The 16,379-nt window shown below is 51.1% G+C and overlaps 1 protein-coding gene across 4 annotated transcripts in view; it reads right to left on the reverse strand.

The window, feature by feature from the left end:
* Positions 1 to 16,379, reverse strand: part of CHD6 (chromodomain helicase DNA binding protein 6) — a 183,065-nt gene that overhangs the window by 94,355 nt on the left and 72,331 nt on the right. For all 4 annotated transcript variants that reach the window (XM_073309956.2, XM_073309953.2, XM_073309955.2 and 1 more), the window contains one exon: positions 2,971 to 3,452. In XM_073309956.2, coding sequence (XP_073166057.1) covers positions 2,971 to 3,437 — 467 coding nt within the window. In that variant the 5' untranslated portion in view covers positions 3,438 to 3,452. The remainder of the gene's footprint in view (positions 1 to 2,970; positions 3,453 to 16,379) is intronic.

The raw sequence follows: 16,379 nt of genomic DNA on the forward strand, positions 1-16,379 counted from the left end.
CATCACTGTGCACGCTGCTAGCTGTCGCTGTGCGTAGCTCTCAGCTGGGCCAATGAAACATGAGTCAGATTCCCTTTGGCTATGGCCAATTCCACACAGGTTCTCAAGCACTAGCTCACACCACAATGTTTGCCAGGCTGCAGAGGAAGGGTTGCTGCACACAAGATGTATCCGTTGGCTTGTGCCCCCCAGGTTCATGGGTCGGCCAGGGTTTGTAAAAAGTGATTGAGACAAATGTGACATTTAGGCTGTAAGTGGCCTAGCCTCGCACCTGTAATACAATTAAAGCCCTGAAAATGCACGGCCAGTGTAACTGCACAGTGTAAATGCACAGCGTAAATGCACACCCAAGAGACTGACTGGTGTGTCACAATTAACAAATGTTCCATTCATGAACCCATATGATTAGAAATCATTTACAGGAGGCTGTGCCACTATGCTCAGGTCTTTAGAGTGTGCGTGGCGATCTTACCATCTACATCCAGAGACGGCTGCATAGCGCTGCCTGGCCTGACCAGGCCCTCCCTCTCCTAGTAAGGAACCACCTACTCCATCCCAGGCCCAGGTTGGCCCTGCCTTCCCCATGTAGATTATTCATTAGCCAGAGATGTGTGTGTGATGGAGGTGCCACCAGAAATGATCACGACCTGCTCTTCACCCTCCCCAGCAGGGCTGGAAGAAGCTGCCTCTGCAGTGCTGCCAGCCTGGAGAACATGAGCCCCAAACTCAGATCCCCACCCTGCAGGGAGAGGGGCCGGGACAAGCACCAGCAGCAAATAGAATGCAGGAGCTGTTCACGAAAAGCAGCATGGCCTAGTGGAGCGTTCATGGTGCTAAGCCTGGGGCCTCAGGCAGCGTAGCGAGGATCTCGCCCACCAGCAGGGTGGGGGCAGATGAGCTGGTCTTCTCCTTGCAGGGCACAAGGAGCAGGTATGGAACCAGCCCGCTGAGTGTGGGAAGGGCCAGGCAGGTGCTGAAGGTAGGGGCCTGTCTCCCTTTGGCCTGGGCCTGGCATGCTAGCTTCCCACCCTGCCCAGCACTGGGACCATGCAGCTGCTGGTTCACTCTGACATAGGAGGGACAGACTCCCTTCTTCACCTCTGTCCAGCACACCTGTCTGCTACCCCTTTGTCCCACCCCCTCCTCTTACCCTTGTCTGCAGCCCCCACCCCTCACCCATGGCCCCCTGGCCCAGCCAAAACACCGGTGTTAAGCTGCCCTTCCTTCCTGGCTGTTCTGCCCAGGTCACTTCCCACCTTCGAGCCCCTCCCCACTTCCATAGCCAGCTCTGGTCTCTGCCCAGTACCCTTGCCTACATTGCAATGCCATCTCTGTCTGCCCTCCCCCAGCCTTCACTGGCCCTCCCTCCTCCTGCTTTCATCCTCACTGTCCACTCAACTCCTCCTCAAGCCTTGCTTGGCCCTGTCCCTGCGCTGCTTGTGCCTCTTGGTTTGTCCAGAGCACCCCTGGCTTGAAGACCCATGCAGCCAGAGCAGCTTTTCCTAGGCGCTAGTGATTTACTGAGCTTGAGGAACACCACACAATGAATGAGGGCAGAGGGCTCTACTGCACAGACCAGGACAGCTGCCGGCTCCCCCATTTCACACAAAGTTGGTGACTCCAGCTCCTGTTGCGTTGCAAACGCAGCCCTCACATAGGCAAAGTTTGGGAGTGCCCAGAGATGTTTGTCTCTTGCCAGCACTGCACTCCCACAGGTACTAACCTTACATCATGGAAATGCACTCAGCACATGGATTATGCATAGCATGCCACAGCACCCAGAAGCCAATCAATAAGTGTGTTTGTTACAGAACCCTCCAAAAACATTTATTTTAGCCAGCTGGACAGATAGTAAATCAAATGCAGCTGTGCATATTACCAGTTAATGGGCTTTCCCCAGGAATGGGAGCTCCTCTACTGGCCCATCACGTCGTTAATTAAAGGGAGGACAGACAAGCAAAGGCAGCAGTGTTACACTATGCAACACAAGAGAATTCACAGGCCCTCAGAGCTACAGCACCTTCAGCTGACTCTTACACTGCAAACAGGGGGAGAGGGGATCATGCTTTCCATTGGGAGCTTAGGGCAACCTACAATTTAGTTCTAGGGAGATGGGATCTAGTGGTTACAGCAGGGAAGTCAGAGTCGGGACTCGTGGGTTCTGCTTCTAACTCTCACTCCTTTCTGGGTCAGCGTTCTCGTCGTAAAGCAGGGATAAAACTTACCTTCCTCAATAGGGCTGAAAGGGTTTACAAAGTGCTTTGAGATCCTCGTGTGATAGGCCTGCCAGAGGAAGAGCCTCACCCTAGTGCTCTTATTAACATCCTCGCTATTCCCACACTCATGCAAAGGGTTCCAGTACTAATCAAACCCCAGAGTCTGGCTGGAGTGCATGTAGTCTGCTTTCCCCATTTACTGACATGCTCTGGACAGATTTACTCTCCTATACCCACCACTACAACTTCCTTGGAATGGGAACCGCAGAGTCCTTGTCAAACAGACTGGAAGGCCTGTCTCGTGTCCCCACCATTTCAGTAAGTGCCTCATTACAGACCTGGCCCATACCGGAATGACTCCCACCTGATGCCCCTAAGAGGTGACAATACACCCAGCCCAAGGGCCAGGGAGGGGAGGACACAGGATTCTGCACAGCATGGTGCTAACACGGCTGGCGCGTCGTGTTGCCCAACCACTAGATATTGCAGTGGTGTACACACAATTTGTACGTCAATCTCAGCAAGAGCCCTGCAGACAGGAGTGCCCAAAGGCTGCTGCCCACACAGCTCACTCCAATATGCTAGTGGCCATCCTGCCTCCAATACAGGGAGCCCCCCAGTCCCACCACACAACGTCCTTCTGGACTAAAGGGAAAGGTGGCCCTGGTCTGTTCCTAGCAGCTACCACTCTGCCCTGGCCTGGTTGCAGTGTGGTCCAGGCAGGACCCCGCAGCACTGCACACACAAGACCCACCTGGCCTTCTTGGGCTTTGCCTTGGGGGCCGGCTCAGTGCTGCTCTTTTTTTCTTTAGGCTCCTTGGGGGCTTTGGCCTCCCGGGGTTTCCTGGGTTTCTTGGCTGCCTCCTTCTGCTTGGGCTCCCTGGGTTTCTTGGGCTCCCTGGGTTTCTTGGGCTCCTTTGGCTCTCTCTTCCTCTTTGGTTTCATCTCTCTCTCCAAAGCTCCTTTCTCCCCCACTTCCAACTCCCCTGGGGCCTTTTTCTTCCGTTTCTTCTTCACCCCGGTGCCCCCACCCCCGCTGTCCTGCATGCCATTCTGGGATGGTGTCCTCTTCTGTACAGCCTCGCCAGGCTCCTCCTCTGGGCACTGGTAGTGACTGGCCAAGTCTGCAATGTTCACGTGGGGACACAGGTCCTCCTGATCGGCGCTGCTGGCGAAGGGGGCCTGAGGCTTGTACTCGCAAGGGAGTGAGGCGCCAGACATCAGGGAATGAGACAGCTGCAAAGAGAGCAAAAAGGAGGAGCGTTAAGCAAATGGCCCCTGCAGACATGGCAGGTGGGGGCTGCTGGGGTCCTGCCACTCTACAGACATTATGGATCTTTACAAGTCTAGGGGCAGTGTTATGCACAGGCCAAGATGCTTACAACACAGCCTGACTGTTCTGCCGAGGTTCCCTGGTGCAGCGTCATGCACAAGGACTACACGGTGCCAGACTGTTCCATGAGGACAGCGTTCAGTGCAGTGCATGCTGCTAAGCAGATGGATGCTTGGCATAAAACTATCAATCAACAGTAACAATCACCTCTTGTGCACAGTTTTGCAACAATCCATCGGAGAGCACTGTACAAAGGTGTAAGTCTCACTCCTCCCTTTGACAGCAGGGAAGCTGAGCCCAGCAAGGTCAGGAGCAGAGCTGGGAGCTGAATGCAGGCCTTCTGGGTCCCAATCCAGTGCCCCCTGGGAGCAGAACCCACTTCCTGATGGCGCCGGGGCAGAGAAGGGGAAGTTTGCACCTCCCCTATTCAGGGACTTGTGGAGCCTAGAATCCCTGCCTCAACGGCCTCATAGGACTTTGCAGATTTCGGAGTTGCCCTAGCTACACCTCACCTCCTGCCTGGACTCCACACACCCAGTGCACTCAGACCTGCTGTAGAGGTGAGGTCGAGCTGGCTCCACGGCCAGGCAGGTGTTCCCAAGCCAGGGATGTTCCCTGGATTTAAGCCTGCACTGCAATCTCTTTACAGCTGCCTTGCTGGCCTAGAGGGGGCATAGGAAAACCCCAAATGGTTACCCTTGAGGAGTGTGCAGTGTTTTTCATTCAGCATGCAGACAGGAGGCAGCTGCCCAGTCAGATACAGTGCTGGGCAGTGTGATCACAGGGTCACTGGTGCTTCCTTCTAAAGAATCAGACATACCCAGGCCACTCCTGACACCAGGGGCTGTGCAAACTTTAAGCAGTCTGGAATATTCTCTGCTTCGCCCTGCTTCTGGTGTTTGTTTATTTTTGCGATTTCTTCAGCACTAACCACTGAAAGAATTCAATCCCCTTCTCCCATGGCTCCGAGACACAAGCAGACAGGGTAAAACCAGCCCAACAACCTCCAAAGCTGGCAAAACAGGCCACAATAAGGGGAGCAATAAAGTGACCAGAGAGCTCCGGGGCTAGACTAGGGCACCCTGGCGTAATAGGGTTTACTTTCCCCTGAAGAGAGGACTGTTTGGTAGGACTCTTGCTAGCATTGTGGCTGTGCCGAGCACTCATGGGAGACCCTAAGCTCCATGTGTTGTTTCAAACCAGGACAGGATGTATCATAGGAAATGTTCCTCAGTAAAGCTGCCAGAGATAGACAGTGACCGAGGGACGCTCACAAGCCAGCCAGAAACATGACTCTTTCTTTGCAAATAATGAACAGGGTGAAATTATAATGAGCATGGGGAAAGGGGTGGCCCTGTTTCCTTTTCAGCGTCCCAGTCTCGCGAGCCTGTGAGAAAGCAGGGAGCAGTGTTGCCTTTCGATCTGGATGCTTTCAGCCTGGCCATCCCAGTGTGAAAGGGAATGAAAAGATGAAAAATTTCAGGGCTAGCACAGCATATACAGATCACTGGCTCTCCCTGCACTGCTAGGGACTGGACAGCCCCCACTGCCTGCTGACACTCTCCACAAGAGAGACCAAAGGGGATGGGTGGTGCAAGAAGTAATGAGAAGGAGCATGCTTCCTTTCCTAGACAGATCTCCTGCCCGATCCTGCCACACCTGTGAAGAGGTTGCCTCCTGCAGCCCCTCTCTCACTGGCACATGTCGAGACAGGCAGAGCAAGCACCATGGGCAACTGCAGCTTCCCAGGATCAGAGACTTGGGAGGCCACAGGAATGAATAATCAGCAACTGGGGGAGAGAGGCCACAGGAGACTCCCACCCCTCAGCATCAAGGGACCATGGACTCATTGCTTCTGGGCCCACAGTAAGGGGTGTTGGCCCCAGCTGTGGAGTGAAGTGCTGGCCCAGTGAGTAGCCTGGCTGAGAGCAGGGCTCAGGGGGCTCACACCACTGCCCTGTAATACCCAGAACAGCCTGCAACATCCAGATACCATGGCTGCTGAACACCCACAGACATATAGGACTTTCCAAGTGCCCAAGCTATGGGAAGGGGAATAAAAGTGACCAATAATCCAAAAAGGTCGGCAGGTGCAGACTGTGCACAAGCTTTCAGTGATGCCAACTCTATGGAGGGCTGAAGAGCCTGCATTAGTCCATTATTGAGATAATTCTGAATAACAAAACTTGAATTCAAATCTATTAATGAATTGGAAATTCTCAGAAGCTTCCTTCTGTTCCTAAACCACAGGGCCGTAGTTTGGGGGAGGATACAGTGTATTTTTCATACATACCAAATCAGCAAATCCCAATTTAGCTCTGGAGTAGGGACCAGCCCCTCCATAATCTCTCTCTGAGACCCCTTCTGATGTCAGCACTTGCTGCAGGATCCAGTACCTCAGGACATAGATGATGGGTTACACAGCCTTTCCCCGTATAGCACCAGCTAGAATCTAGCCCCGCTCAGTTGGGACTGAAGAGTTTGGTGGGTCTCAGTGTTGGATCATATTAAAGAAGTTCTGTATTAAAATCACAAATGAGTTTGATTCCCCAGAGTTTAAATTCCAGGGTATTACTAATTAAGAGGTCTCTTGGTTTTTGGTATTGTTTCTCTCCCTCTATGTGTGAAACTTGCAAGCTGCTAACTGTGTTAGTACATTCTAAGACAGAGTCTGTTCTCAAAGCAATTCACAAGAGAGAGAGACTCAAAGCAATACTCTAACAACAGAAACAGCACCCAGAGACTCCCCACCCTTTTGTTGTATTAACAATTGTGATTAAAATAGAGATAGAGGATGTATGTGGATGGATGCTTGGTGTGGATAATAACTGAATGATCAGGGAGGTGCCAGCCTAAGAATCCAGTGTCCATCGGCTGAAGAAGGTGTCAAGTGGAAATAACCAGAGGACCCCACCCGGAGGGCAGACTGGAATCCACCCAACAGCCTCAAGGATGGGAGAACCAAAGAACAAGATAACATCTTGGAGCCGTCAGGAATGTGCTATCTGCTGATTGATTCAGCAACAGCATGATGAAGCAATTCCCATAGACTGGCATAGGAAGAAATTCCTATAAAAATAGACTCTAAAAAGTGAGAACTTTGGGGTCTGATTCTGCAAACCAACTTCCAGGAGCATCAGATGAGCATCTGACAAGGCCCTGCTCCCTCCTCATGTCCAGGCCACCTGGCCAGTGGCTTGGCATGAGCAACTCTAAGGCTGGTAACTATGATAACAACCTTGCAGAACCTGTGTGCGTGTGTTTGTATGAATGAATGTGTGAATAAATATGAGATTGAATGGAATGTTATAGCTATAACTAACTGCTTACTATGATTCTTTCTGTATTCACAATAAATGTGGTATTTTGCCTTTTTCCCTTTAATAAGATCCTGCTGGTTTTTATTTTATTGGTACAACATCAGTTCCAGGTCCCACATTACACACTCCCCTGCATGCTTGGCACTAACTGGCAGCCCTCTGATGACCCAGGGTTGAGGCAGGCAGAGCGGTGTGTTGGAGAAGTGTGTCCTGCTGCTGCCCTGTAGATAAATAAGGGACCTCCATTCACTCGGGTTCTCAGGCCGATGCCTTCACCAGCACTAAACCCACATTCCATTTTTTAACCATTGGACTGTATATGCAAATTATCTGCAATATGCAAAATAACTAAATAGCTAAATGAATATTTGGTATTAATGATGGAAAAATGACTAAGTGCCACTAAATTCCGCTGAAAAAGTGGCAAAGAAGTTGAATCCTTGCTTTAGGGGGAAAACTCAACTCTAGAGCCATGGCCAGCATCTCTGTAATGCCTGCTGCTGAGGTTGGAGTTCAGAGTTTGCCTTGCAGATGCACATTGGGTGAGTAGAAGTGCTCTCCCTGGGAGTGCAGTGTGTCCCTGCCACTGTGCAATGGGATGTCCAGGTGCCAGGGGACACTGGAGACTTTTCCTTTCCTTTCCTTTCCTTTCACTTGGCACTTCCTTGATTTACAAGGGCTGAAGGAAACCTGACCTGCCTGCGAACAAAGCTTTGATTTTAGGAATCATCAAGCGGGTAGAATTCTTTGGAAAATCTATAACCATGGGACAAGCATGTAACTGTTTATGCTCCTATGTACTGAAAGGCTGAGTTCCTATTTGCTCTGGTCCAAGTGCAGGTTGCTCTGGGAATTTCTAATTTCTAATCTGTATTTACACACAAGTAGGGAGTGAAATGTTATCAGAAAGAGGAACGATTCCTAACATTCCTGAAAGACCCTGACAGATGGATTCTCTGTATATCCAGGGATATTCAGGAGTGGCTACAGCATGCTGCTTGTTTTGGCACCCCTGCAATCACTACAGCACACCCTGCTGTTCTAGTCCTGGACCTCCACACAGCTGTGCAGCGCACCCAGCGCACAGCATCACAGACTGTTCCATGGCTACCGTGCTAACCAATGCAGGAGTTTTAGGATATGGATGAAGACAAACCAGAATGCAACCAACCAACTAATGTTCACTTATGTCTAGGTTAAACGTAACATACTCAACCAGGGTGCTGCCCCGGTCCTACCCACACTGGCTTCAGCGACAGATCTTACTGCAACTCGGCCTCCACATGAAACCTGGGCACTGCAAAAAGTTACTGACCATGGGGAGCTTTATTCACCAAGGGAGAAGAGCAGCTCTGAAGAAGCTGACTCTGACCCCAGCTGCCAGGTACTAAAATCTGCCCCCGCCCCACCTTCCTGAGAACATCTTGGATCTTCCAAGATGCTTGAGTCAGGGATCAACTAGAATGATTTACTGAAGTAGCTACAAAGCCGACAGCCCTCCCAAGAGGCCAAATCTCCCTTCACTTCCTTGCTAAGGAGCCACTGAGCGCAATTACCAGATGGAAAGCAGAACTCCAGCATCCTATAGCAGCAGGGTAATGGCTTGTCCTTTCCAAATGTATCCCATGGCTTTGGGACTCAGGGCATACCACACACTACTACAGGCTGACATCCCCAGCTGCAGGGATCTCCCTACCCAGGGGGCCTGTAGGCAGCACCTCAGGTGCTGTTCCCATAATGGGACATGCCAGCCCCCTCTCAGTATGTGTGGGAGCGGATGGGACACCACATCAGGACCTGGAGATGGAAGATCAGCACCATCATCCCCCGGCCACCTGGAATGGGTCAGTCTCTCAGCCAACGGGTCAGAGGCTGAGCCATGGTGGGTGTGGAAGATGGTGCTATGTGGAAGATGGTGACTCCTCCCTAAAGGCACCTTTGCTGCTTTTCCCACCACCTCCCCCAATATCTGCCTCAATATGAAGAGATTTTCAACATCATCATGCACTTCCCCATGGCTCCTTTCATATAAGCAGCACCATACAGCGCTTCTGCGTGGCACCATCCTCAGATGCTCTGCAAGAGCCACATGCTGGGAAGTCTGTGGCTGAGCAGAACGTGTCTGTCTCTTGGTGGCAGCCTGAATCCCAACACTGAAAGCCCAAAGCAGATGCTCTCTGATCATAAAATCATCCCCAGACAGAAACCCTGCAGGGCCATGCAGGAATGTGCAACTCCTCCAAGGACAACGCTCCTGCCTTGCCATAGTTATTGCAGTTCTGCACACATCTGGGCATGCTATGGATGTAAGCCAAATTGGTCAGAAGAGGGCACTCAGAGCTGGCTCCTACTTCCACATTTAAATTGGTACTTCCAACAATGGCCACACATTGAACAAGTGGCTCAGTCCCAGCTCTGTCGCCCCCACGCCTCACAGAATGGTTCAGTGACCTGTGGCTACTGGTCCAAAGTACCACAACACAAGCCACTGGGCAGGGCTCTGCTTGTGCTCTGGAGGCCTGTGAATTCCAGAGTGGGGTCCCCACATTGGACGTTAACCAAGCGCAGCCAGTCAGCACATCCGCTGCCCAACAAGGTCCTCCATACACACAGAAGAGTCACATTTCAAGGCCTCACAAAGGATCTATATCATGCAGTTTGCTTTGCGCACTTGCAGAGTCCATGGCGTTCCTTAGATCAGTTTGAAAGGGTGCTTCAGTGACCACTTGCAAACACAAGCCAGCACACACAGCCCCATCACCACGAGGGACCCTACAATAACAAACAAGAGTGCACAGCCCAGTGCCCATGAGAGAGCCTACAACAACAAACTAGCACATGCAGCCCAGCGCTCAAGAAGAACCCTACAGCAACAAACCAGCCCAGCATCTGCAAGGGACCCTACAATAACAAACCAGAGTGCATAACCCAATGCCCATGAGAGATCCTACAATAACAAACCTGTGCACATAGCCCAGCACCCACAAGGAACCCTACAATAACAAACCAGGGAGCACAGCCCAGAGCTCATGACAGACAGTACATCAACAAACCAGTGGTGTAAGAAAACTTCAAGAAGCTTCCCAAGGGGTTATAAGAAAGCAAGAGGGGAAAGTAAAGTGCTAGAAAAGCCCCTTCTTTCTCCTCTTAGACCTTCCCCCTGTAGCCAGTGCCCCCGGGAAGCGTCTGAGCAGGCATTACTGGCTGCAGTTCTGAAGGGGAGAGCACATAAAGGTAGGGTCCCTTGCGGGCCATGCTGCTCTGCAGGTTCCTGGTGACACTAAAGGAGGCCATAGTCTGTTTTAGTGCCAGGTGTTTGAGAGCAGCCACCCACCACCCTACACAAACAGACTCTAACTCAGCCCAGCGTCTCAGTGAGTCACTGTCAGGCCAAGCAGCAGGCTGGCAGAATTGGGGAAGAGGGGGGGCTGTGTAACTGGTGGCTTGCCCCTTAAGGGCAGGAAGCCTGGGGTCAACCAATCCTGGTTACTGAGGGGCACAGCTGAGAGAGATCAGTGGGTCCCCTACAAAGAGCAGCAGGAAGCTCCAGAGGAGGAAGCTCGGGGAAGCAAAATGGAGTACAGAGGCTGCTAGAAGTGACTTCATCACAGGAACCTGGGTCTGGAGAGTGAGACTCAGGCAGGGAAGGCCTGGCAGTGACCTGATAAGAGGGGAAATGGATGGACTGGAGTTGACTGTAGTTTGAACATTTGTTAATAAAACTAGACCCCAAGAAGGGGTGGTACTGGACAGAAAGCCTGGGTGTAGAATTTATTTAAGGAGCCCTTTGAAAGGGGAAACTGAGGCAGACAGCCTGTAAAGCTACCTCAGGCCACAAGGGGTGCCCTATATGTGCTTGGGAAAGAGCCCATCCAGCATCAGGCTGTTGGATCCCAGTGTCTGACCTTGCAGGTCCCAACTCCATCCAACCCCAACTCAGGCAATGCCTCTTTGCACACCCTAACCCAGCCAGCACATCCCCCAGCCACCCGTAGAGCCCAGTACAGCCTGATGTGGGCCCCAGTAATACCTCATGGCCTAGCTCTTCATTGGCTGACGTTCTTGCTTCGCCCTCATACCCTTCGCTCCCCCTCTTCTCCATAAGCCAACATGCTCATGCTCATGTTCCTCCAAGCCCTTGCCCCAGTGCTCCTTCCCTCTGTAGGAAAGGCTGGAGGTTTGCCCCAAATGCCCATGTGTTCATTGTTCCCCCATTGTTAGGCCACTTCTCTTGGTATCAAACAAACCCCTCTTATTAACTCTTTACAGCCAGGGCAGGTATATGTGCTGCTGCCCACCAGTTAAGCTGTCGCACTCAGCTGGGCAGCACTCTCTGAGTAGCACTGGGTAGCCCCTTGTGTGCCCAGGCCTCTCCCTGTGCAGTGCAGCGAGGCTGTCCTCTGACACTGCTCCTACTCCCTGGCCCTAGAGGGTTTGGCTGTGGAGCCATCAGCCATGTACACTGTGCAGCTCTGAGATCTGCTTTACACTTAAAACATGTCACCAGCACACCTGGTGGTGAGGGTTGTGATTCCTTACTGCCACAGCCATACCTGTAACACCCTAGAGCAGATGCACTTATGTTGGCACAAGGCACTTTGGCCATTTCTACACTCCCACTTATGATGGCAAAACGCTTGTTGCTCGGGGACACACACACCCCTGAGTGACGTAAGCTACATCAGCATAAGTGGTAGTGTCCACAGCACTATGTCAGTGGGAAAGGTACCCTCATTGGGGTGGTTTAATTATGTCAGCTGGAGAGCTCCCTCCCATCAGCACAGAGCGGCTACATGAGAGATCTTACAGCAGCACAGCGGTAAGCTCGCTAGTGTAGACATGGCCTGAAGCAGGACAGCTCATGTTGCTCCACCAACTGGAGTAAGCTGAACCTGTCTAAGCACACTCATACTAGTATAACTGCATCTACACTAGCAACTGTCACTTTGCTGGCACAGGTAGAACAGCAAAGCCCAGATCCACAAAGGTATTTAGGTGTCTAGCTCCCTTTCATTTCCATGGGAGTTATGCACCAAAACACCTTTGTGAGTGAGCCAAAACTTTGAAGTGCGGACAAGGCCTTTGTTTCCTCTCCATCAGCCCAACCAGGCACAGAGCTGGGCTGTGACTCGACTAGTCCGAAGCGATGCCAAGGAGGCAGCGGAAGGATCCTGTGGTTACATGGGGAAGAGCTCCTGCCTTACTAGTGATGGACCTGATCCAGCACCTAGCCAAGAGGTTCATAAGGTGAGGCTGTTCCTGGAGCCCCAACTGCTGCTGGGCTTGTAGGTGGGAGCTCTACCAGAAGTGCCTTTTTCCATCTGTGGAAGTGTCAGGGGTCTTTGACTGTGTCTTCAGATCCAAACCTCACCCAACCAGTCCAGGTCCTGAAACACTGCACAAGTTTGCATGCAGCTGCCTGGCCCTATTAACTGAAGGGAGCACATTACACAAGCTGATTTTTGCAGAGCACTGGCTCTCTAGTCATCTGCAAGAATGTTGCCAGAGAGCTATTTAAATCCCTGGCCCAGCATGAAAAGGCATTAGAGACACCAGTCTAAATCAGCCAATCAGTCCCTTCCTCACTGTGATGGGCTAACTCACACAACTGCTAGTAAAACAGCAGAGACACAAGGTAGGTGAGGTCATATCTTTTATTGGACCAACTTCTTGTGGTGGAAGGTGCAAGCTTTCGAGCTATACAGAGCTCTTCCTCAGATCTGGGGAAGGAAGCAGGGTCTGAGCTAAATTCAAGCTGGGATTAAGCAGAAGAGGTAAATGCATGGGGGGAAGTCCCTTAAAACGAAGCAGGCAACTGGAGGCTAGATTGTTACATACAAAGGGTTTCAAGAGGGCAATTAAGTGTAGCTGACAGTGTGAGACGTTACAAATCCTACGAGCCATAAAACCAGTGTTCCTGCTAAACCCTTTGGCTTTTGGTGTCTAGCAGAGTCCGGGAAGCAAAGTGGCCAGCAGGTCAACCCTATACGTTATGGATTTAAGCTCCCAGACACATCTTTTGAAGGTGTTGTGCAGGTTTCCTTTAAGGACACAGACTGAAAGATCAGATATGGAGCGAACGCACTCTGAGAAAAGTGTTCACTCACAGGAGATACAGTGGTTTTGTCTGATTGTTTTTCTGAGTGAGTTCATTCAAAAGCATTGTGGTTGTCTGGTTTCACACACATATTCGTTATTGGGGCATGTGATGCGCTGAATGAGGCACAACACGTGTTGTAGGGAGTACTGGTTATCGTAATAGAGGAGATATGGCTCCAGGTTTTGCATCTATTGCTATGGTAGGTCTAGTGCTTTGCGTGGGAGGTTAGTTTGAAGGCCAGAAGAGGGGTTTGGGGAAAGATTTCTTTCTGATGTGGCGTTCATCCAATAAGGGTTATTATTATTTGATGATCCCCCATATGGGATCCAGCGTGGGTTGACAGATGATAGCTAGGGGTGTGCAGTCTGTGTGGGGGTGGGGTGGGGGGGGTGTCTCCTGTATTGAAGCAGGTTCTCCTAGGGTATTTGGTGGCCCGTTCCATGATATGATGTACTTCTCTGGTGGAATGTCCGTGTTCAGTGAAGGTGATTTTAAGCGTGTTTAGTTGTGTCTCCCTAACTTTCTCACCAGAGAAATTCTGTGGTATTTGAATGCCTGGCTGTAGATAACTGATTTTTTGGTGTGTATGGGGTGGTTGCTGGATCTGTGGAGGTAGATGTGGTGATCACTGGCTTTCTTGTATATAGCTGTTTGGAGGCTTCTATTGTTGAAGCTAATCCATGTGTTCAGGAAGTTGATACTGGTGTGAGAGTGTTCTAGAGAGTTTGATGGATGGGTGGTGGTTGTTGAAGTTGTGGTGGAAATCTATGAGAGAGTTTAGGTCATCTATCCAGAGGATGGAAATATCAATGTAGCTCAGGTATATCATTGGTTTTGTGGTGCAAAACAGGATCAGACTGAGTTTAGAACATTTACCAGCTGGGTAAATGGCAGGGCCTGACAAGCCAGGATGGGCTTTGTGACAGCACTAGTGCCCACCAGAAGCATCTGCAAGAACATTTCCAGAGAGCTATTTCCAGCCCTGGCCCGGCCACAGGAAAAGGCACGGGAGACCAGGGGCTGGGCTGGCCAGAGACATCACCCCACTGTTCACAGAGGGATGGCCAGGGAGAGCAGCAGTCCTCGAGACAGTAACCATGAGAAGCCAGAGAGCTACCTCCCCACTGCTCCAGGACATTCCTGAAGGCCAAATCTTCTGCCTGGATTTGCTCCGATAGAAAAGGCCTTTATGGTGATAATGCAGCTCCCAAGAACCGGGGCCTTTGTATGCAGAATCACACTAGGTTAGCTAAAAGTCTGATTTCCAGCCTACTTATTTCAACCAGTACAAACCTTCATGGAAGCTCCGATTTCCATTCAAAGCAGTCTCCAACAGACCTAAGCTCATTGGAAATTAGCCTGGTTAACCCAGAAACAGAGCGTCCATGGCGCCCTCTGTCCTGGTGTAAATAGGTTTAAAAATTACTGAGAATTAATCTGCGATTTAACCACTGTCACTCCACATGCCGACCTCCATGAGCTATAGAGCCCTCCACAGCCGCAGCAAGCCAGTGGCCACCCTGCAGCACTTCTCCCAGAGCACAGCTTAGATTCATTAGCTGCCATCTCAGCTACAGAGGAAACTCCTGCCTCCCTTCCACAGTAACAATGAAGCGAGTGACCCATGTAATGAGAATGACAGGGAACATCTTGCATAGGCTGGTGTCACATTCCCAGCTTTGCTGGCACAGCTGCTTTGAGCACTTACCACACTGGCAAGGAAACCCAAGCACATGATAGGCTGGAGCCTCCCACCCGTGTCCAAACTAGACCATGTCTCTCAGAGCAGTCAATGCCAGCTACTGCAGGAGAAGGTGAAAGATACCTTGTGTGGACAGGTACGGGGAAGCTTCTTCCTAGCATGTGTCCTGAGCAATGGAGTTGGTATCCTGTCTCATTTTATCATCATGGAGGCACCAGTCATGATGTCATGGTTAAGGCTGAGCTAAGTTTTGCAGTTGAACCAGGGCTTCCACCACTTCATTATGCATGAAGAATGTGCATGCCCTCCCAAATTCCAGCACTTACACTTTGGTACAGAATTCATTCTCTGAGAATTTACGAGTGAATCAGTTGGTTTGTTAGCTCAAATTGATTTGAAAATAGGTCTTTAAGAAATTTAGCCCCTCGTGTCAGCCCTTCTCTACTCCCCTCTCTCAGAATGATCTTAATAATGGAATAATACAGACTCTTCAAACTTTCCACCAAATTAAAACTCACTTAAATCCTGAGCACTGGTTATGTGTGAAGAAATAATTCAGGATTAATGGTCATTTTTGTAATTATTTTTCATAACTGAAAATTTATCCTTTAGTGGAGGCTGGTGCAGAAAATCTTGTCCTGCACGGTAGCACCACCAGGAGAAAAAAGGCATAAAAATAATCTACTATGTCTTTAAAGATCCAATTATTCTAATCTGGGATTACAAACACTCCTAGGGATCAATCGAAGATAACTGCATGGCATCACTAGAGGGCAGAGGTGAGGCTGACTGAGTTGCCCTAACTGTGCATTTCCTTAACCCAGGGGTGGGCAAACTACTGCCCGGGGGCCGCATCCGGCCCTTCAGACGTTTTAATCCGGCCTTCAAGCTCCTGCTGGGGAGTAGGGTCCAGGGCTTTCCCAGCTCTGGTGCTCCAGCCAGGGAGCGGGGTCAGGCCTGTCCATGTGGCTCCTAGAAGCAGCGGCATGTCCCACCTCTGGCTCCTACACATAGGGGCAGCCAGGGAGCTCCGAATGCTGCCTCAGCCCCAAGCACTTACTCCGCAGCTCCCACGGGCCGGGAACTGCAGCCAATGGGAGCTGCAAGGGCAGCACCTGCAGACGGGGCAGCATGCAGAGCTGCCTGGCCGCGCCTCCACGTAGGAGCCGGCAGGGGGACATGCCGCTGCTTCTGGGAGCTGCTTAAGGTAAGCGCCGCCCGGAGTCCACACCACTGACCCCCTCCCGTGCCCCAACCCCCTGCCCCAGCCCTGATCCCCCTCCCACCCTCCAAACCCCTCAGTCCCAGCCCAGAGCACTCTCCTGCACCCCCAACTCTTCATCCCCAGCCCCACCCAGAGTCCACACACCCCGCCAGAGCCACACCCCAACCTCCTGCCCCAGCCCGGAGTCTCCTCCCAGCACCCTGAACTCCACATTTCTGCCCCCACCCCAGAGCCCACACCCTCAGCCGGAGCCCTCACCCTCCCCTACACCCCAACCCCTAATTTCATGAGTATTCATGGCCCGCCATACAATTTCCTTACCCAGATGTGGCCCTCGGGTCAAAAAGTTTGCCCACCCCTGCCTTAACCTAACATGTTTGGATTGCTTTTAAAGTTTAAGCTTGACTCTGAATTTTCTGAGTTTACAACATTTGGTTTTGGATAATTACAAAATCCATGTAACATTTTTACCCTACACTGCCA

The sequence above is a fragment of the Lepidochelys kempii genome, chromosome 13, assembly GCF_965140285.1.
Source record: "Lepidochelys kempii isolate rLepKem1 chromosome 13, rLepKem1.hap1, whole genome shotgun sequence".
In the NCBI taxonomy this organism is placed as follows: Eukaryota; Metazoa; Chordata; order Testudines; family Cheloniidae; genus Lepidochelys; species Lepidochelys kempii.